The sequence below is a fragment of the Fragaria vesca genome, linkage group LG3 (genome assembly GCF_000184155.1).
Source record: "Fragaria vesca subsp. vesca linkage group LG3, FraVesHawaii_1.0, whole genome shotgun sequence".
NCBI lineage: Eukaryota > Viridiplantae > Streptophyta > Magnoliopsida > Rosales > Rosaceae > Fragaria > Fragaria vesca.
Genome location: NC_020493.1, coordinates 473,773 through 495,896, shown reverse-complemented (window position 1 = coordinate 495,896; position 22,124 = coordinate 473,773). Strand labels below are relative to the sequence as shown.

The window sequence follows — 22,124 nt, the reverse complement described above, 5'->3', positions numbered from 1 at the left end:
AATAATATACTTGAGGGCCCAATTTTGAAAGTTCGACTCAGGTCTAAAAATCACAGGTCCGGGCCATAGTGTTAGTTTGGTTCCTAGCAAGATCTTTGGTGATGAGAAAAACCTAGCATGCAAAATTCTCTTGCTATTCTCCTTTTCTCTTATGGTTCTCTTTCTGTTATTTTCATCAAGCACTGTCGATGGCACTATCGGGGTTGGTTAGCTAATCGGTTCGGATTCGAAAAGCACAAAACTAACAAGGTATGTTGGATGAATTGACAAGCACCATTTCCACTTTCTAACAAGCTACAATGTGAAAAATGTGCTGAAGTGTGCAAGATGTAACTAGCCTTTCTGTACCGAAGTGTTGAAAGCTTTGGAGTTCATTACTCCATTGAGTCCTACTAAGATGAATTAAGATGGAAGACACTTATCCTAGGAAACTAGGATAGAGCTCAAGACAAATTCAGCTTTTGCTTAGTTGGATTTCAATTTGAATGTTGAGGAGTGCAAAGCAATCATAAATATGGAATCCTATTAAGATGCATTCAGTGGAGAAAAATCGACTTGTCACATTTATCAGAGATGGTATTTCTAATTATTGAAGAAAGAACACAGTTCTACCATCCATAGAGGCCAAGGATCTGCTTGATATGAAAAGTACTTGTAAGATAAGCACACTCAAACCTGTTTGATTCCCAACTTTTTTCCTTTTGAGGAGAAAAAAGAGGATTTTGGAGCCCAGTGGAAAGTGAAAAGAAGCCACTTAGTGTTGCATCTGTCTCAAATCTCATTTATATTGTCAAGGCATGACTCTTTCATTGTTCAAGTATTGGTCGGTCCTTTCAATGCCTGTGAAATCTGTTTACCAATTAGGAAAAATGACTGTCAAACTTTGAAGATCCACTCAAAGATGTTGGTCCTATGATAATAAGCTAGTTCATCTTTCAACTACTTCATCATTATAAATCAGACCATAGCTGGTACTGATTATCAGTTAAAGCCACCGGTAGTTTTAGAAACTCTTTGTGCTGTCTGCATTTCACAGATATGGAATGCTGAACTTGAAAATCTCCATTATTTCAATGTTGACTCTTCATAATCATCTCGAATGGCACATTAGACTATGATAGTCGACATTTTATGTTCTCTTTACTCTCCATGATCATCTCTTACGGCACATTGCACTATGATAGAGGACATTTTATTGCCTAGCACAATTTAGGCTAGAATGCCGTACAACTGATGTCACCTATTAACATACAGAAAAAATGGTTCGGATGAACCATTTTTCGGCTCTACAACTGATGTCACCTTTTAGCATTACTTCACTGTGGTGGAACTATATGCAGCTAGGTAAGCTATTGAAAGAGAAAATGATCGCGATCTACAACTGAAACTGTACAAAACTATCCTGCAGATTCAAGTTTTTCTTCTTCACTTCCGTGCTGCGTGATACAACTCCATATATTCAAGAGCTGGCCGATTCCAAGACCAATCTTGCTCCATCACTGTCTTGCACAACGAGTTGAACCAATCTTGACCGTCATACCAGGCAGAGATAGCCCTGAAAAGACCATTAATGAGTACTTTCAAATAATTGCTGAAATCTTTTATTGAAAGATCACAAGAGTTCCCCAGTCATGAGTAAAATATAAATGTACTCACCTATTTAGAGCATAATCAACACCAGCAGCATCAGCTCCATCGAAACTGAACCCATTTGGTTCAAGACCCTGCGCCTCTGCTCTCTCTTTATCATGGTCAACATCAAACACAGTGTCATAGAGCCCTACAAGAAAAGAACATAAAAATGGACGGTCAAAATCAAAATATGTTAAAACTACTGACATACATTTTAGCGAGTGTTACAGCAGGGATGAAAAACAAGAGAGTCAAAAACAATGTGAGCTATCATAATTGTTTAGCTCTTAACCACTAAAGAAACACACTGTACACATGTCAATTTGCTCACTAGTCAAGAGAAAATATAAACACGTGTACAAAACCGTGACTAATCAGTTACTGATATGTTATGTGCATACCTCCGGTTTTTCGAACAACAGGTATGGAACCGTATCTCATTGCTACAAGTTGGGTCAGTCCACATGGCTCAAATATTGAAGGAACAAGGATGAAATCAGAACCAGCGTATATCTATAATAAAATTCAATTTGTTATTATCAGATGCAAATGTAAAAGAGATGTAGAAAACCGAGTAAAACAACACTCAGACCAACATACCAAATGTGAGAGTGGCTCATCATAAGTCAAACAAAGACGAGCACGATCACCGTGAGAAGAATGTAATTGATTCGCCAAATTTACAAAGTCATTTTGGATACGAGGATCTGGAGCTGAACCAAGCAATACAACCTGCAATCAATACAGTTCAGTATTTTCTTTGATAGACTAAGAAATAGAAAGGATTATTGTGTTACTAATATTCTTAAGTCCTATGCAATACACAGACTACTACTTGAAGATGCCATCTGTCAAGAACATAAATAATTTATGTTAATGATGGACATTTAGAAGGAGAGAGATGTAAGAGAACCTGTCCATTGCGTTCCAAGGTACGCCAAATGGCATGCTTGATAAGATGGATTCCTTTCTGCTGAGTTAAGCGAGTAATAATACCTACTAAAGGGAGATCTGCTGTTTTCAGACCAAGCCTTTGTTGCAAGGCTTCCTTAGCAGCTTTTTTGCCTTCAATAACATTTTCAGAAGTATATGATATCTGGAATGACAAGGAACCTATAAGTTAGTAGCGAGTAGTAGGGATCAAAAGTTATAGTTGTGGATATCTCAAAATCAAAGAAAAAGATCAACAGGTCTTGTCGCAAGCCTGGTTTTAATATTACTCTGATATATAGCCAAAAAAAAAAACAAACAGAGAGAATTTGGCAGACGGCTTATACTTATTCCATGAAATATATATCAATCAATCTGAAATTCCCGATACAAGTTTATAGTGATGAAAATTGAAGAAAATACTATTTACTTACAGGTAGGAAACCATCATTGTATGGGTCCCATATATCTTGATCAATTCCGTTTATTATGCCATGGAACTTGTAGAGGTGCGGAGCTACTGCAGGATTTCTAGCAATCTCCTTAGAATAAGTCTCAGATACCTGTGCATATAAAGATGACTAACTCAGTCGAGATGATAGTGACTGCCGAATAAGAAACTATTAACACCATGTGAAAAACTTAGATAGCTTCCGGAATTTAACTACTTACAGTAGTAGACTTGTCTGAGTACGCCACAGCTTTTCCAATATAGTGCGCTCCAAATTCAAGATTGTGAATTGTGAAGACAATGCGAGCTTTGCTAAGACCATAATGCGAGTAATGATCTTTATATAACCAGGCAACAGGTGCACTAGACCAATCATGGCAATGAATGATATCCTACCATCATAGAGCATCAATTAGAAATTGATACCCTCAAAGTCACGCATATATCAAAAAGAAAATATTTTGCCTATACAAGTGCCCACACCTTTGCAAAATTCTATACAATGTGCATAATAGTAAAACCACCCACACCACTACTATTCAAATTAATTGATTTGGTAGTTGTGTACAGATTAATATTATTATTCTTTTTTAAATGAAACTAATATAGTGCTAACATATAGTTACTTCTCAACAGTCAATTTGTTCATGAGTAACTCACAGGATGGGATCCACTTTGGAGTAGATATTCTAGAGCAGCATGGCAAAAGAAACCAAATCTCTCCGAATCATTCTTACAACCATATATACAACCCTTATAAAACAGTCTGCAAAAGAAATGTGAAAAGAGTGAAGTTTTATTAAATATGCATTGCTAATCTTGGTACTATATATACAAGATAATCAAACTGTAAACTTGTTATACATACAACGGAATACATATTAACCTTCAAAAAACAAAATAATACACACTAAGCTTGATAAACAGATATGCTACTTTGGTATATTGAAAAATGCAGGTAGAGAGCAGTACCCATTTTGAGGTTCCAGAAAGTAGACTGGAACCCCTTCCACTTTCCCAAACCAAACTTTGATTTCAGTACCACCCCAAGAATAGGTTCTGTTATACTGGAATTCCTTAACCTGTATCGAGGCACAATTAATATAACAGGGGTGGGGGGTAAAATAACGCAAAATGAATAGGTACACAAAGTAACTCAAGAACAGAAAATGTCAGAAGGGTTTTCACAAATTGTTGTACACTTATTCTGAATGTCATAAGCCAAAATGAAGGAAAATTTAAATTAGTTTCCAAACCAAGCCCATGAATTACTCTTTAAAACAATTTTCCAAGAAGAACAACCCACCTTTTAACAATTCCATTAAACCAGGCAGCCAAATGAACCACCACATCAACGTTTTAATGAAATTGGCCACTAAACCAGGCAACCAAATGGCTACATAAGACATAGAGTGCACTTTTTAAGATTAAGAATATATATTTTTTTTTAAAAACAAAAAAACAAAATAAAGATAACGCTCCATGCAGGAAGAGAAAAGTGTAACAAAGAAGATGACATATAAAGAAGAGAGAAATAGCAATGAAGCTTACATTGCTAAGGTTCAAACAGTCATACTTGGGAAGAATGACGTCGACATGGTGATTTAAGTCTTGTACAGCTCGGGATAGACTGGTAACCACATCACCAAGGCCTCCAACCTATTATACATGACAAAGGAGACAAACAATATCAGTGGGATTCGCAGAAGCGCCATTTCACTTTCAAGTAGTCGATCAATTACGTATTAATAAATATTTGATTGATTGGTCTGAGGTATCTTCAATGAAGCAAATTCTGAATGCATCTGTTCTTAGAAATACTATAAATCATGATTCTCAAAAAAGTACAAAAAACTATAAATCATGGCGCCCAAGAACAAACATCATATTAATTATTTAAGTTTCCTGATAATACGCTAAGGCCAGTAACCTGCTAACTAATGTGATACCTCAAAATGAATAGTAAGATAGCTCAAAGACAGCCTGAACTTTTGGTAGTACAAAGGCTGAAATGTGTGAAACATCATTGACAGACTCAACTGCTAAAGATACAATAAGAAAATTCATCCAACCATAGTTAATTTGTGGACTTGCCTTGGCAATGGGTGCCATTTCAACAGTGATATGCACAATGTGCATTGGTGACTCCTTTGAAACTCCTCCAAACACTGGAATGTGATAATCCATTTCATTTTTGTTATCAAAAAGTCCGCCTTCTTCACTCTCAGAAAAGACAAAGTCCATCACGTATGCATCGAGTGGAACCATAACTGCAGAAATACAAATGATAATGATATGGTTGCAAAACAGTCTTAATAAGATCAACCGATATCATTGTTAATATAACGACATTCATAGATGTTATGCTATTTACTGCAAACAATTGAAGAAGCCTTGCGAGAAAGTAGGCACAATAAAAATAAGTTTTGGCCTGTTACTATGAAGAATCAAAGCTCACTGAAGTTATGTTTACTATAACTTGGATTGTCTTGAAAGACGAGTGAGAAAGAGGATAAAAGGACAAGAAAATCTCCAACTCCTTGTAACGAAAAAGCTAGACCATGTAAAACTCTAACTTACCAGTGGCTTTGACATGGGTACCATTTTCTGCAGGTACCATTTTCTGTGGTGGCAAAGGACCACGGCGGTGGGCCCAATGGTTAAAGGAGCATCTGAACCAAATCTCAGGCTTTCCGTTAAGAACAGTATTGGCAGGATTGTAGAAAATTGTGACCATGCTTCCAGCTTGGACATCAAGGGGCTCAGTGTAGACTACATGCTTCTGAGACAGCAGGTACCTTCTCAGAGTTTGTTCCTTCATTTCTGCTTTCATAAGTGCTGTTTTCTTGGCCTACGGAATGAGAAAATAAATGGAGTTGGGAATTACCACTGATACAAAAATAAATTTAAGAAGCTTCAGCAAGATAAAGATAAACAAAACCTGAAAACAAGTATAGAGAGAGGATATCTCATGTTCCCATCGGCAATTTTAAGAATAGTTTACACAATCCCCACTTTGAATTACATTACTTAGCATGAAATGGACCATCCAGCCGCAACCCAAACAGGGTTTCCCTGGTTTACATCATGCAGGCATTCGTAGGATCATATTGAATATTTAGTGCACTCACCTTGGCACGTATGGCCTCCTCCCTTAATCTCCTCTCCTCCTGGAGCTTCCTATAGATCTGGTGTTCTTCCTCAACCCAATATTGTTCCTCAGGAATAGACTTCGGAACTATTGCATGGAAATCATGACGATGGTTGTTATCATATACTGTGGCATTCTGAGGTGGTCCATCGGCAAAAACCCAATCCAATACAACAGCTTGTTCAGGTACAACAACTACAAGAAACAATATTGTGTCACATTGATGCTTTTCATAACAAAAAATTATCTCGGAACTCTCAGATAGATTAAAGGTAAAAATAATATAAAACAAATGATAACCAATTCCCAAATTTTACTGCACTCTAAGATCAGAAAAGAATACAGAATAGCAAGCATTATGTTTCCATGCACATACCTTTGGCATACCACCAGTCACCGTCCTTTTCCTCAGACCTAACAAGACTTTCAATAATTGATAAGCCAGCACTCCAACCATTATGTCCTCCATGAATCCACAGTTCCTTAGCATTAGCAAGAGGACCTGAGCTTCGGTTATAATACAACCTCACCACGTCCTCACCTTTAAACTCCCGAGGTTCTATGTACCAAACATCTGGAACTGACCTTACAGCCTTTTTGGCCAACTCTTGCACCAATTTCCGTCTCCTTTCAGTCTCTGCCTTTGCCTCTGCTCTGTCAAATTCTCTTGCTGCCTTCTCTGCTTCGATTCGCCTCTGCTCTTCTGCTTGCCTTTCCCTCTCAGCTTGCTCCTCTGCAAGTTTCTCAAGTTCTTTACGCTTCTCCTCGAGTAAGAAATCTTCAAATGCATAGGCGTCCATTCCACTTTCTATTTCTATGCAGAAATCCTTCTTGTCATTATTGTCATAAACATCTTTTCCATTGAAGAACACAAAATCTATCTTATATGCTTCGGCAGGAACATGAAATTGACAAGACCACCAATCCCCTTTGAGATTTGTTCTGATCAACCGAATGGTAAAAGATTTCCAGCGCCAGTCATTAAAAGCCCCCATAATGACTACATCATCTTCACTGTTTAGGGTGGAAAGACTTCTATTAAGAAACACTTCTATATGTTGATCAGGTTTCACCACTTGAGGATAGACAAAGAGCTTGTTCCCTTTGGAGAAGTTTTCCTCAGCTAACCTCTCAATCTCCTCCATACGTTGTTTTTCTTCCATCTCCAACTTTAACTTCAAAGAAGCTTCATGAGATAGCTTCTTATCAATATCAATGCCTTTATCTCTACTCCCATTCTCTACCTCTTGAAAGCTTCTACCAGTTGCTGATGTTTTGCTAAGTGATGAAGACTCCGCAACTTTACGACTAGTTTCATCAATCCTCTTTACATCAACTTTCGGCCCAGAAACACTGGCTGTGGAAGACGCAAAACCCTTTTTGTCTCCAGTATTTCTTTGACTTGTTTTTGGGACACTAGTCTCTACTGGAGGTTTGGGAACTGTTGCCTTTGGACCAGGGCCATTAGGCCTTGAACTCGACACTTTTCTCTGTCTCCTAGAAAAATCTAGCAAGTTCCACAGCCAAATTACATCAATAACAATAAATATAGAGCCCAAATAATCAACTTCATTCAGAAACAAAACCAGATCAGCTATTTACCAGCTGAACTAGCAGTAATTTTACATGAAACCCCAGTTGTCAGGTCTCCTTTGAACCATGAAGAATACTGAAACCATTAGAACGACAACAGCTCAGTGATTGATTCAGAATCACTATCTCCAAAAGTAAAAGGCAATTATCCAGTACTCAAATAAGAAATAACAAAAGCTATTATACTCAAGTCCTATAAAACAGTGAACCAAATACAGAATACCCCACCATTAAAAAGGAGTTTCATCAATAAAGTTTCACACTTTCCACAAAATCTCCAATCAAATAATCCAAACCAAGTTACCAAACCTGAAGCAGATCAACAAACCCAAAATACTGATCCCACCAAACACATAATCAAATGGATTTTGATCAAAATCAATACCAAATAATTCAATGTAATAATAGAAACACCAAAATGCATACTTGAAAATTGATATAGTCTACTGAATAAACAAAGATGAATAATTTGTGGAGAGAAATGACTTACTCTTCCATGAGGACAGAACCCAGAAACTGGTTTGAGCTTGAGATTGGTTCTTCTGTCTTGGAACACAGTTCTGCAACTGAGTGGCCTATGAGCTTGCAAAGACACCTCCATGACTGTTTAAACTGAAAAAGAATGTCTGTTTCTGTTATGCTTTCTATCCTCTTCGTACTTCCAATCCCAGAATATAAACTGATCAGAACGCCATTTCTAGAAGTGTGTGCTAATCAATATATTCAATTAAACAAAGCAAATGAAAGATCTTGATTAATATCTCCATCTAAAACAAAACAAAGCCAAACAGTGTGAGTACAGCTGCTTAAAATAGGTGATGACTGACATGAGTAAAAGGCAGTCGTAGAATCTGAGCCGTGCCTGTGTGTCAAATGAGGAGGGTTAGTTTTCTGACTTCTCTCTCTGGGATTTGGAAGTTACTCGAGGATTAAGGGTACCCCAGCCGAATTGATGGGACTAATCAGAAATTGCCACATCAGATGTCAACATGCCACGTCAGGACAAAGCCTCCTTGGAAGTTTTGGGAGGAGGACTGCGATAGGGATAAAGTGCTTAATTGACCTTTAATTCTAGGGACTGCAATATTCATCTCCCCGACTACGGGAGAAGCTCTTGTATCGCGGAAGGAAATGTAGCGTGATATGTTCGATCCACCAATATCATGATAATAAGAAGATTCGTTTATATGTTTTAGGTATCCGACCATTTATTATATAATCGATACGGAAATCAAATTATGAGTATAATGTAAAATATGAATGTGAAAGTATTAGCAACAAAGCTATACCATGATGTCTGATCATCTGATCATAACAAAACCCAGGTTAAATTTGGAACATTTTGTCAATGAGATGAAACTTGAATACGTACAATACCAATCACCAAAACAAAAGATAAGAAAAATTCAGACCACAAAACCAGTTTGCATAAACTAAACTTCATATCAAGGGGGATGAAGACAAGAATTTCAAACACACCACCATGCAGCATCACTTTCACGTCCTTTTTCTTTGACATTGATCTCTTCAGAATATGCTAGTGTATATGTCACTCATTCTACTCTAACATGAAATGATTCCATGTGTTCATTCTTTTACAAACAGCATAAAAAATATGAAGAACAGAAAGAGAGAAAAGAGTGTAGAGATGAGGTTTCATAATACTTACCCGAATTAGATTAACGTTGAAATGGAATTCAGAGAGGAAACCAACTGGTTTAAGAGAAGGTATGAGAAAAAAGAGAGCCAATGAAAGAAAGGGAGAAGAAACTGGTCAAAACAGAATTTGGGAGGCAAATGAGTAGTGAAAAAACCGAACAATGTGGAAGGGTGAAGTGCTTTTGTTTGGTTGAGATTTAAAGATTGCAGAGTGATTCTAATTCTACACAATTGCCGTATGCTATATGGTCCAAAGTATATATCCAGTTTCTATGAACTAGTTCATCATTCACCGATTTTTTTACCGATTTTAAAAAGTTGTAAAATTGGGAAAATCATTTAGAAAGTTTGGATCGAGATTTTTGAGGTCTTCCGGTTGAAAAAGATATAAAAAACTATGATATACTAATGAAAAAAAAGTTCGTGAGAAACCATGATTTTTACTCAATTGTGGGTATAACACACGGTTTTTTGGTGAAAATAGCACGTTCTTATTTTCTCCTCAAACTTTCTATGCTGGTATATATGATTTTTTAAGTAATTCTAGAATTGACGGATCTCAAAATTCTTAATCTGATTTCTTTCTACGCAAAATGTACGATTTTTATAAATTGGAAAACCAAGAAAAGGAATGCTAGGTTACATTAGTTTTGATTATGAAGAGGTGCATATGTAAGATTATCAAATGATTCAAATCAGATTTGATTATGGTTAAGGGTGACCCCCGCTCCTTTCCTAATCCATAAAAAAAGATACCCGTTGGTTCAATGCACCTCTTCATAGACCGTTGCTTCCCGCCGAGAACTTCCCTTTAAAAACGGCCAACAAGTGCATACCAAACAGCTCCAATTACCCTTGTTCTCGTTGAGCACTCTCAAAACCATGAAGCAAAGGCTTGGAACTGGAAATGGAGGCTCTACATCTTCACCAACAAAGAGAACACATGAAGGGTTTCACAAGTACCTAAGGCCAGGGACACTTGCCCAACTTAGGGACTTGAAAATCACCGCAAGAAGATCTCAGAGACTGCAATATGGTGACCACAAAACTCGAATCTCTCTCTACCAACTTCTTCTGAGTTCAATGTCCTCATCGTCGTTGGACGCCGGAGACGATATTGCACACCAAAGTCATGAAGAAATCCCTTACTTTCCTCATGCAACAGTTCTCAACCGCCCTCGGTGTCTACAACGAAAGAAACTCGTAGCACTTGCACCTGTTCTTTCGGATAGTTTATGAGATCGAACACTAAAGTTCTTGTTTGTTAACTATCTATATGAAGCGCGCGCGCGCGCGCGCACACACACACACTGACACACATGTTGTAACTCTCTGTTCTTACTCTAATTTGAGTCTTAAGTAATTCTAGAATAGAAGTTATTGATTTGTTTTGCAATTTATTATATGGACTTTGTGATTTGGGTATAATAGCAATGAATGAAACATTGAGGTTCTGCTCAAGCATTACCAAAGAAGCATATCAGTATCAAGTATTCAAGTATACATAATAAGGAGCTAGGATACAACAACTAACAAGCAATTGCAAATCTATATCTGATTGATGAACGAAACTTACGAATAATCCTTAATTACATTAGCGTGGTATTATTATTATATATTAACTATGATGTAGAAAAAATGACATTTGGTTCCAAAACCAAAATAACATTTGGCATTGCACTTCTCTTTGTGCACACAGTTTATACGCAGCGCTGAGAAAAATTACAATCAAGTGTGAAGAAATTTGATGCAAGCAGTAGCCATGTCATATCATACCTACTTAGGTTAAAGCATCGGCACCAGAAACAATCTCCAAGATCTCCCCGGTGATTTTCGCCTGGCGCTGCCTGTTGTAAACCTGCGACAAGTTCTTCTTCAACTCGACTGCATTATCCGACGCATTGCTCATAGCAGTCATCCTAGCAGCAAGCTCACTTGCCAATGACTCCTGCAATGCCCTCAAAACTTGACTGTTAAGGTACAAAGGTAGCAATGCATCGAGAATCTGAACAGGATCCTGCTCAAACTGCAGAATCGGAGAGAAATCAACGGTAGCTGTAGTGGTTGCATCTCTCTCTACTGTCAATTTCCCTTCTTTTGTTGTCAATCTGAAGAACTCATCTTCAGCAGCATCTACACAAGTGCCATTGATGTCGCAAATCTCTCCTTTCGGTGAGAGTGGCAACAAGGTGTGAATCACAGGATCAGCCTTCACCAAAGACACGAACTTGGTGTACAGAAGCTCCACCTTGTCGACTTCCTCACTAACAAAAAGAGAGAAAACGTCATCGGCTATGGCCTGTGCTTCCTTGGCGGTAGGTTGATTGGTTCCTTCAATGAACTTATCAACCGGAATATAAGGCCGACGTGAAAAATAGGAGTTACCCTTCTTGCCAACACTCACAATAGTATACTCAAGACCAAGAGCCTTCAACTCCGCAATCCTCCTCTCGGCTTTCTTAATGATCTGATTGTTGAAACCTCCGCAAAGACCACGATCACCTGTCACAACAACAAGAGCGACCTTCTTGACAGGTCTAACATTGGTAAGAGGTGAATCTATGTCTTCTACTTGGAGCTGCTCATTGATGTTGTAAAGGACTTCCACTAGAGTTTGCGAAAAAGGTCTTCCATTTACGACAGCTTCTTGAGCTCTACGGACTTTGGCAGCAGCCACAAGCTTCATGGCTTCGGTGATCTTCTTGGTGTTGGATACAGAGGCAATACGATCACGAAGCTCACGGAGGCCACATGTCACGGTGGAAGATCTTGATGGGTTGCCGGTGAGTGAGTTCTGAGAAGGAAGCTGGAAAGGGCTGAGGCAAGAGCGGAAGGAGAGGGTGGAGGTGTCAGTGAGGGAAGGTTTAGAGGACACCCACATTGTCACATTTGAACAAGACATGGTTTTGAGTTTAGCGCAAGTTTTCTGAACTAACTAGCTAACTCTCTCTGCAAATGAACAGAGAAAGTGGGGGTCTGGTTTGTGAGGTTTGGTTTTCTTTTAGATGGGGTTTTGGTTTGTGAAGAAGAAGCCTTATCTTTCATGTGTTTACTTGCTGAAGGTGTATGGAGGCAAAGAGTGGGAATGAGTGGAGGGAGAGGGAAATGGATGAGGATTTGGGATAAGGATTTTGACCGTTGGTGGATCACTTGGGGCAGATATTTGCTTCTTTCCTAATCATTCATTACTGAGTAGGGTCTCTATCCTATGTGGCATCATCAGTGGATTTTGCAGCACTTGGTATATGCGGCTATGCGAGTGAGGATTCCCTGTGAACTCAGTTCTGTTCCAGTGAAAAGGGAGGTCATTTCCGAAAATTCTACAGTGCTCCGGAATATCAAAACTCCAAAACCATTAGATTGCAAATTGTGTGCAGTATGCCCTACTCAATGAGCTAATCCTACCGACCAGGGGAAAAACTTTATAGCTATATACAGAAATGTATGTACACGATTCATACATCTACAAAAACAGACCCTCCGGTCTTTGGTTTCTTGGGCTATAGCTATAAGGTAAGTTAGTGGGAATCCAAGAAGCAATGGCTCATTTCTAGACTATACTAATCAACTAAGCAATAAATAAATGAGAACCGTAAAGTTAGTTATCACTGCTGGAGTTTTCTACAGTCAAACGTATGTTCAAATTGGGTCTGCATACCCGTTTCCTGGGTTTTCTCACAGGGGGAAGTGCTAGAGGACCCAAGCTCAGTTGTTGCGCCATGTCCACCACTTGTTTCTGTGAATTAGCTCGTGTTCTCAGTCTCACTTTCTTACAAGATTTGACAGGACGAGGTAACACTAGATCTTTCACAGCAAGGGGTTCACTAGTCATGCTGTCTGCATGATCTGCTGAATATGTATCCAGACTTAACCATGAGGAATTACTAACATCATCCATTCCTTGATTTGATAAACCCAACTCTAAGGAAGGAATTCTATGAATGTGTATGTTGTCATCACCCTCTGCTGTTGCAGGTCTTTTCTTTGTGAAACTTGCAACATCCTATGAACAAGATAATAGAAAGTAAAAAATTAAAAGGAATAAAAACAATCAGACTTATGAAAAGGAGAACAAGTATAATTTTATAACTAACAAAAAGAAAGGAAATAGTCACCTTGTTCTGCATCTCAGCAATTTGTTCACATGCTGATCCATCTTCCTCTCCTTCAGAATCTGCCATCTCCTCGCACTCGAACTCAACATTTTCTTCACTTTCTTCAGCAGAGTCGCTTAACTCTTCCTGTTCCATCTCAATATCAGGTTGAGACGGGTCACCCATTTCATCTGGGTTGTATCTACTCATGTTATTACTTGGTATAACCAATGTATTACTGCCAGAAACAAACTTGCTACTACTTGCAGAAGAATTTTCAGCATGGATATAAATTGGAGAATTCACACTTTGAGCTATCATTGTAGTCCCAGTACCAGGAGCAGTTCTTGATTTAACCAAATTATGATGACTTACTTCCCTACTTTTCAAAGTCTTTTCCTTTCTGGATGTAGAACTTAGGTGGATCTCCAAATCCAGTTCAATACCTCCCTCATCAGGACTAGGTTTAGCGCCAGTAGCCTCTGGAACCTCAGTCTGAAAGGATTTAGAAGGATGTTGGACACGTGAACCAACAGCAAGGGGTGCGGTTGAGCATTTTGTTACTGCAACGCTATTTACATTCTCAGTTCTTTGCATAAGTGGATGGAAATCAATGCCGCGTGATATCACATTGGATTCTTTCAATGTTCTGACAGGACCATCAACCTGATTTTCTTGGTGAGGATCATGTAAAAGAGTTAAATGTAGCTGAGGCTGGTTCCCTGATAGAAAACTGTAAGAACCGGAATTGCTAGTGCTGCAGTTCAATGGGTAGTACGGCAAACGTCCATCTTCAGGGGGTTGGAACAGCAAAGGATGCATCTGAAGATCAGAACCAGTATCTCCTCCTTTCTCTACACGCTTTTCCTTGAAACTATTAGTCTCTTCTGGGCGCAATTTTGTAACACTTTCTTTCGCATACTGGCTTTTATTCTGTCTAGCTGCTACAGAATTAAAGGTTCCAGACCTTCCAACTTGAGAAACTGCATTCTCTTTTGTGGCACCAAGACCACCTCCAGCACCAGCAACATGGGAAGTTGTCCCACGTACATTTCCTTTAAAGGCAGATTGTGAGACAACACGAACGGATGGTGGAAGATTCACAGGGGGCAAGTCTGGTGCTAGTTTAACCAAGTGTGCACCAGTAGTTCTACGAGCTTGATGTGTTGGATAACAAAACTGGGAACCAGAGGTGCTTGAGGTCGAAACAGGATGACTCAGTTTTGTGGCACTAGATGCATATTGTCCGACTCCAGTCATATGAGATGAAGGATTCTGTGGATACTTTGAGGCAGATGGAAATTGGTGCATATTACCGGTCTGGGAATGAGGAGCTTCTTTATGTCCATCAATACCAGGGTGAGGGTTTCTCTCTCCACTGGAAGTACCCGGTCTCCAATCGGCTAAAAAGGCCTCATGAACGTAAGTTTCACCTGCATTATCCATGGGCCCATCTGCACTGTTGTTTTCTCCACAAGATTTTTCAGCCTGACAGTCCTGCACTCAATAGTCAATAGCAAAGTTCAATTGAATTTAACATCTAACACTTGAGCTGACTGAACTATAAGCACAGGGTGAAGCTAAACTCTTTTGCATTTCAAAAAGGACAAAGTCGGGAATGGGTTCACAGAAAAACTACAGAAAGCTGTTCCAACACCACCCCCCACCCCGCCCCCAACCCCAAAAAAAAAAAAATCCTAAACTTTACCATTGACCATTCACCGCCTAGTCTCCCTGAAATATATAAAATTAATAACTCTACATCATCTACGAGTTCTAGGCCTCATTATATTGATAGTACTCGGGAAACATTATAATATAATTAGCTGAGACATATAAGTCCAGCACAGTGGCAAAATATAAAGGAAAACCACACTGGTTTATTGTCATATCACATCACAGATACATTATACAAGACAAATGCAATATAAATAGGTAAGCATTTCACACCAAATTTAAAGGTAGCATACCTCTTTCTCATATGAACTTTGCCAACTTGACATATCTGCTTTTTTATTTTCTCTTCTTTTTAAATCATATAACCGCCGCTTCTCCTTTTTTGCTTCATCCAGCTTATATGATTTCTGAGTTCCAAGAGCGGTGCGCCACTGCCGGGGTAGCAGGGATGGATCTCGATGTGGGACAACAAACTTCCATACGGCCATCAAGTCGTATTTATAAGCCTTGAGTCCCTAATTATTTAGAATATAATACTCAATATTATAGGACCTGATACATAAAACATGCACACATGCAGGCAGACAGACAAACTGTATATGTAACAAAGCATTTCGAGTGTCCATTTACGATGATAAGATGCATCTGAATGTCCATGATCTAAAATCTGAGTACTTCCTTGTATAAGGACCTTTTGGGGAAAATGAACAAAATTTACACCTTCCAACATTATTTTGGTCGTTTATCCTAACTAAATCATGATAGAGGGTTTGGCGAGATAGAAAGGTCCATATACACTAATACACATCAGTATTGTAATCTCTAATAAGATCCTACATGACGGCTTATCTCCCATTAGTTAAGATGAAACTAACTACTGTGATGCATGGTAGCTTTCCATGTGGTATAATTGTTATTAAGAAATGGAGACTGCCACACATGCATATAGTGCTTCAGCAAAAACATATTTCAAATGCCATATAGGCCTCAGAATAGTATTACCTCCTCAATACAGGATATCTCTTCTGCGGTCAAAGGTGAGGTTTTCATCCTCCGAACTGCCTGCAAGCAGCAAGAAATTAGACAAAATCCAGCTACTAATATACTACACAAGCCTCGGACAGAAGTGTAACTTGTTGGTAACCCAAAATGTACACATTTTGGGTAAGTATTTGAATTGGCAATGGAATCACACCCACTAATTATCTATATTCTAATAAGTGACCAGTGACAATAAGATCTTTTCATTATGGTGTTCAATCTAAATGCTTAGAGAAACACGTGTAAGGTGAAAACATCACTTATCCAGTCCATATATAATAATCCACCTAACAAGAACCATGACCAACAGAAAGAAAAATAACAAATCCTTCATATACCTTTATGGAGTTTTCTGGTGCCCTTGATGAGCAACGATTTTTCTGCCTGACATAAATCTGTAACAAAAGCAGCTTTCAAGTCAGATAAACTAGGTCATTCTTGCTGAACCACCACACTGATGTTAGACCATAGCATGTTTCATGTCACCATAAATTTGCAAATAGAAATAAGACAAAAACCAGAAAAAAGAGCAATTGCGTAATAAACTTCATGCTAAATTATCGTTATTTCATTTCATTGACCACATAAAAATTCCACGAGCTGTAGTAATGTAATTAACAAAAAAAAAAAAAATACCTAATTGAGCCATGTCCTGCATATATATATATATATATATATTCATAATCATTGTTATGGATCTAGCAGATACTTAATCGAGTCCACGACGAGGAAATAGTTACTACTTAAGTACTCCAGCAGTCTACGTTTAAATTTATATAAAAAAAATTAATAAAAAAAAACATCCAGCATTTTAACTTCATTTTGGCAAAAACATGTGGCTTCTCTTTATCTTAGCAAAAACAAGAAGGAGCAATACAGAGACAAACAGCATGAACGAGCTGCAGTTCTGACTTGCATTTCATAGCCTAGAGACCTAGGGAATGGTAGGCTAGAACATATAATAATCTGCATCTTGAATATTTAGGAACATAGCATGTGGTAATAAGAATGCAAAAAGGACATTCTAGTGTTCTGCTTACCAAAACATGTGGTTCAACTGTTCATGAACTTACCAGAAAATATTCTGTCCACTAAAGAGTCTTAGAAGAATTACCTGGTGCTTTGTCTTGCAAGGAAGAAAACGTTGTTGGATAGCCTTCCAATCAGTATTATACTCCATTAACCCCAATGCTAATAATCTGTATAGTATTTCCAAATAAAAAAGATGAATCATCATAAAGGTGTCTCATAAACAAAAATAAATGGAAGACTGTAGATTGTTATTGAGTATTAATCGCAATTGTAACTCATGATATGATATAAACATCACGTATCAGATACGAATACAAAAACCATCCAGACAACATAAATGAACAACACAACCCTCTGTAAGATATGCTTCAAATGATCTTTTTGCTTATTCGAGTAGCAAATGGATCTGACTCAAAGCTGTATGAATTACTAGTATCTAGACTAAACTGTTTAACTTTGTTTTCAAGATTCAAATTCAAGTTGACTTCTCATATGACTTTAAAATGTAATGAGACCCCAACAGATAAACTAAATTCACACAAATGAAACAACTAAAGAAAGTGTGCAACTCACTCATCTTCTGCATCAGTGAAAAGCACCCGATTTGTGACAGCTGCTGGGGGTGGCTTATGGGGATATAATGCGGGGTTGAACAAAGGATAAAATCTCTGGGCCAAGTTTGCGATTTCCCTTGGAACTAAAGCAACTGATTGCTTCTTGGTACTTTCAACAATTGCTGCAGCCAGTGACTTCTTAGGTGGTTGACTAGGTGAACATGGACTCCCATTGACAGCTGAGGAACCCACCCCACTAACAACTTCACAGTTGGCTTGATCACGTAATGGGAAGTTAAGAAGGGGAAACAGAGGCTCTTTTTCAAGGCAACTATCAGAAATAGTTTCCCTGTAACGCCGTTGATTCCGCTGGACAGCTGTCAAAACAAATTGATGGCAAATAATATAAGGGTAAACTTCTGAACATAAATATGATAGCAAAAGGATGGAGGGAAGAGATAGTAGAGACATTCATTAACATACCGGTATCAATATCATCCATGTATCTCCCAATCAAACTAAGCGGAGCTACATCCAGGACAGATAGCACAGGACCACTTATAGAAGGTACCCAGAAAGGAGAAACATTTGGGGAAACTAAAATCTGATTATTGGAAGGAGAAGACGCTGTATGCACATCAGATGTGAGGGATGACGGTAAGGTGCTCTGTATCAGCCGGGATTGAGGTGCTTCAGTTGGCACTGATGGACAAAAGCAAATATTAGGATATGGTACATTTTTCCATGCCAGTACTTCGTTGCGCTTGTGGAGCATCTCACAGATCAATCTCTGAACTTGGGAGGCAATATGTTGCCGGGAGTTATCAAGTACACACAATGAAAATACTTGAATAAGCAGCTGCACATGTTCATAGATCAAATGGTGCAACTGGCCTATCTGGGGAGCAGTGAATCCACTTTTAAAACGATTATCTATTGTAGAAGACAAACAGCTTGAAGCCGTCCCAGGTATTGAAGTCATCATGTCCTGAGTATAAAAAGTGGAAACTGGGTAATGTGGCAAATTTGGTAAAAGCGGACGCAATGACCTCTTTGTCTGTCCTAAGTTCTTCCTAGATCGAGCGGAGGACTTTCTATTCTGCCTAGTCTTAGGTCGCCTTCCAGCTCCCCCATACACTGTATTTTTTTCCATAGTATTTTCATCCACATCACTATCAAGAAGCTCCTCTAGTTCTAATTCAAAGTCTGCATCATTCTCCTCATCTTCCTCATCAGCAGCATTTTCATTTTCTTTCGTCAACTGGTCATCACCTTCTCGACCCTGTAAAACGGCGGTGAGAAATTTCCTGTACTCTTCTTCATCATCAACATTTTGGAGGTCGTCATCATCATCTGTTTCTTGAAGAAAAGTTTCCAGTTCATCAAGTGTGAAACTTGCTAAGGAATAGCGGGCACGTGTACGTTTACATATAGCATCTTCACCCTCATCATCTAGATCTATTGTGGACGTCCTGGTGTCCGCTTTGCTACTCAACTGACCTTCAGTAACATCCTTTTCTTCCACATGTTCAATTCCGGAATCAAAGTTTCCCAATTCATTATCCGACACGTCTTCAGACGAAGCACCAGTTTGCATAACCATTTCTTCCTCCCCTTGCTCAGAATCTTCGGTAGCACACGCCTCCTCCTCACAAGCCACATTCAAATCAACACCATTGTTTCCGCTGACGTCATCAACTTCGCCATCTATACCTTCCACTTCAGAGCTCAGACTCGAAGAAGCCTCCGGCGAAACAGCTCCTTTAAGAAAAGGATTGAAATCTACATCCTCTTCCTCATCCTCATCCTCATTCTCATCCTCTTCCACTTCCTCTTCGCATCTCAAAGCACTTTCATCATCCTCATTCAACTTCTCACTAGCAGAAACAACCTTCTGAGGACTAACACACCCAACTTCGGTTGATTCTTCATTCGAACATGAAGACATTTTCGACATATGTCATACACCGGATCCTCAAGACGGGATCCTCACGATACTCAACTGAATCCAAAACTCGTACAATGCCGAAAAATCACCAACATTGACAATCAAAAAGCCCTAATTTCCACCTGAACCGTAACAGAACATAACAATCGATACATGTATCAGTGGTTAACAGTCGATTCATACAAACAATTGGCCAAATGGGCATCTCAGATTCTCAATAACTAAGCCCAATGCAGTAATCACTCACTTAAATTCTTCAACCTAGATTAACCACATTCCCAAAAACACTAATACTTCATCATAACTGAGCAAAGATCAAAACTTTATATATAACAGAAGATAACAATTTGCCACAGTCAATTCATACGGACAATTGGCCAACTGGGTATCTCAAATTCTCAATAACTCAGCTAATTATTCACTTAAATTCCTCAACCTAATTAACCACATTCCCAAAAACACGAACACTTTATCATAAGAATAATGGTCATCAAAACATCATGTAGAAAACGCAAACAGAGGATCATAGGGATTACAGCGAAGGCCGCACCTGGTTCAGATTAAGACGCATTGTGTTGAATTACAGTGGGCACTTGGATTTGGGCGGTTCGGATTGGAATTCCGGTCCCAATTTCGTGTGGGTTGAGTTAGGGTTTAGATGCGAGGACGACCCGAGGAAAACTGCGGACCCGACCCGGTGTCTGTTAAGGTTCGTCGCATCGGAAAGGAATGGGGATTGGTGATGAAGATGATGAGGCTTTCAAAGCGTTGCGTTTTGGTGTGTTTTGAAGATTTATATAGGGAACGTTTTGATTTATTGAACGCATGTAACATCTTTTTGTCCCTCGGATAGCATGCACGATTAAACAAAATGTGAGTACTGAATCACTAGTATTTTGGATAACATGCGTGAAATCTGAATACGTATGTGAAGAGGCAAAGAAAAACGGTTCATTAAGAGTGCACATTTAGAGTATATAGTCCCTCCAGACGAGGTGGTTTCTCATTAAATTAGTACATTAAGGCCGAGAAAATGAATTTCACATTTCATATACCCACTGTATTTGCACTCATTTTGATTTTTAAAAAATATTTTTAAAAAAGAAATACACTATTTTCAACATCATAAAGAGGTTACTCCTCTAATTAAGACGTGACTCTTTGCACTAGGCCATAAACACCATCAGACGACAATTATAAGACGACATATAAAGCAGCATTTTGAAAGAGTGTCGTCTGATAACTTTTAAGGTCCTTTGGACGACATATAATCAGTAAAAGTCGTCTCAATGAGCTGGTGCTTACATACTCTTGGATTAGCCTCAATTTTTCCTTGGTTTGAAAATGTCATACGACATATAAATGTGGTGTGACCAGACACATAAATAGCCATTTTCAGCTGAAAATTAACACGACATATATATGTTGTCTGATAAAACTGTGAAAATGGCACATTTAATGAACTTAATTGGATGACAAATATATGTCGTTTAACATGACCTTAATTTTTCGATTTGGAGGCACAAGTTTCAACCTTTTAAATTCACAAGGTCAGATGACAAACTTATGTCGTCTGAGAGAACCATAAATTGCAATTATTGTATTTATTCAGACGACATATTTTCTGTCGTCTGAATGAAGCATAAATAACCAAATTTGGTGCGCGTTTTGCCGCGCTTATCAAGTGGCACAAAATTTAGGCGCGGGAGTTTTCCCTCGCTAAGTGAAATATTGAATTATCCATTTGCCTAGCTCAGACGACATTAATTTGTTGTTTGTATTAGTATAGAGTTAATAACTTCAGAATACATATATGTGTCGTCTGAAAAATATTTTAAATGGTCCGTTTTATATATTCAGACTACAAATATGTGTCGTCTGAGAAATATTTTAAAAAGTCAACTCATTTACCAAAATTGAAACACTCTGATTTACTCCAGCCGCCACTTATATTTTGAATTCTTCAGTATCAAAACTCTCATTTTGTATTGAAAAACTAATCTATGCGAAAATTTGGACATGTTTATTAAACGATGATATTGCTTCCCATAGAAGCGTACAAAGAAGTTTAGTGTAAGCGCACAGTTGACCCGTGTGATCGAGACTTGAACTTTTTTGAAATTGGATAAGTTTTTTACCACATTTATATTTAACTACATCGAATACATCGTACGGTCAGATTTGGTAAATTTTATTTCATATATATGAAAGATGTATGTTTCGATATATCTTTGGTAAACATCTTATAACAGATTAGCAGAATATTGTGATTCAAATGACAAAAATAAACAAAATGAAAGTTTGAGTGTTAGATCTTATCATTCTAGTGAAAAATGGCTATGGTACAAAATTCAGCGATTTT

The 22,124-nt window shown here is 38.3% G+C and overlaps 3 protein-coding genes across 3 annotated transcripts; all 3 read right to left on the bottom strand.

Moving 5' to 3' along the window:
* Positions 1-1,091: 1,091 nt before the first annotated feature.
* On the bottom strand, positions 1,092-8,534 carry LOC101293372 (soluble starch synthase 3, chloroplastic/amyloplastic-like). Its single transcript, XM_004293242.1, has 16 exons — positions 8,248-8,534; positions 7,767-7,833; positions 6,541-7,671; positions 6,145-6,359; positions 5,594-5,864; positions 5,108-5,283; positions 4,565-4,672; positions 3,986-4,095; positions 3,674-3,779; positions 3,235-3,405; positions 2,997-3,125; positions 2,546-2,728; positions 2,233-2,364; positions 2,034-2,145; positions 1,657-1,780; positions 1,092-1,555 (listed from the first exon to the last, which is right to left on the bottom strand). The coding sequence occupies exons 1-16, from the start codon at positions 8,356-8,358 to the stop codon at positions 1,426-1,428; spliced, it is 3,276 nt and encodes a 1,091-aa protein (XP_004293290.1). The 5' UTR covers positions 8,359-8,534; the 3' UTR covers positions 1,092-1,425.
* Positions 8,535-10,898: 2,364 nt separating this feature from the next.
* Positions 10,899-12,449, bottom strand: LOC101293072 (ATP synthase gamma chain, chloroplastic-like). The gene has a single exon (XM_004293241.1). It carries the CDS (start codon positions 12,316-12,318, stop codon positions 11,197-11,199), a length of 1,122 nt encoding a protein of 373 aa, XP_004293289.1. The 5' UTR covers positions 12,319-12,449; the 3' UTR covers positions 10,899-11,196.
* Positions 12,450-12,829: 380 nt separating this feature from the next.
* LOC101297625 lies at positions 12,830-20,524 on the bottom strand. Its single transcript, XM_004295223.1, has 9 exons — positions 20,313-20,524; positions 18,298-19,884; positions 17,834-18,191; positions 17,343-17,427; positions 16,567-16,623; positions 16,190-16,249; positions 15,481-15,702; positions 13,532-15,007; positions 12,830-13,419 (listed from the first exon to the last, which is right to left on the bottom strand). The coding sequence occupies exons 2-9, from the start codon at positions 19,769-19,771 to the stop codon at positions 13,015-13,017; spliced, it is 4,137 nt and encodes a 1,378-aa protein (XP_004295271.1). The 5' UTR covers positions 19,772-19,884; positions 20,313-20,524; the 3' UTR covers positions 12,830-13,014.
* Between the last annotated feature and the right edge of the window lie 1,600 nt (positions 20,525-22,124).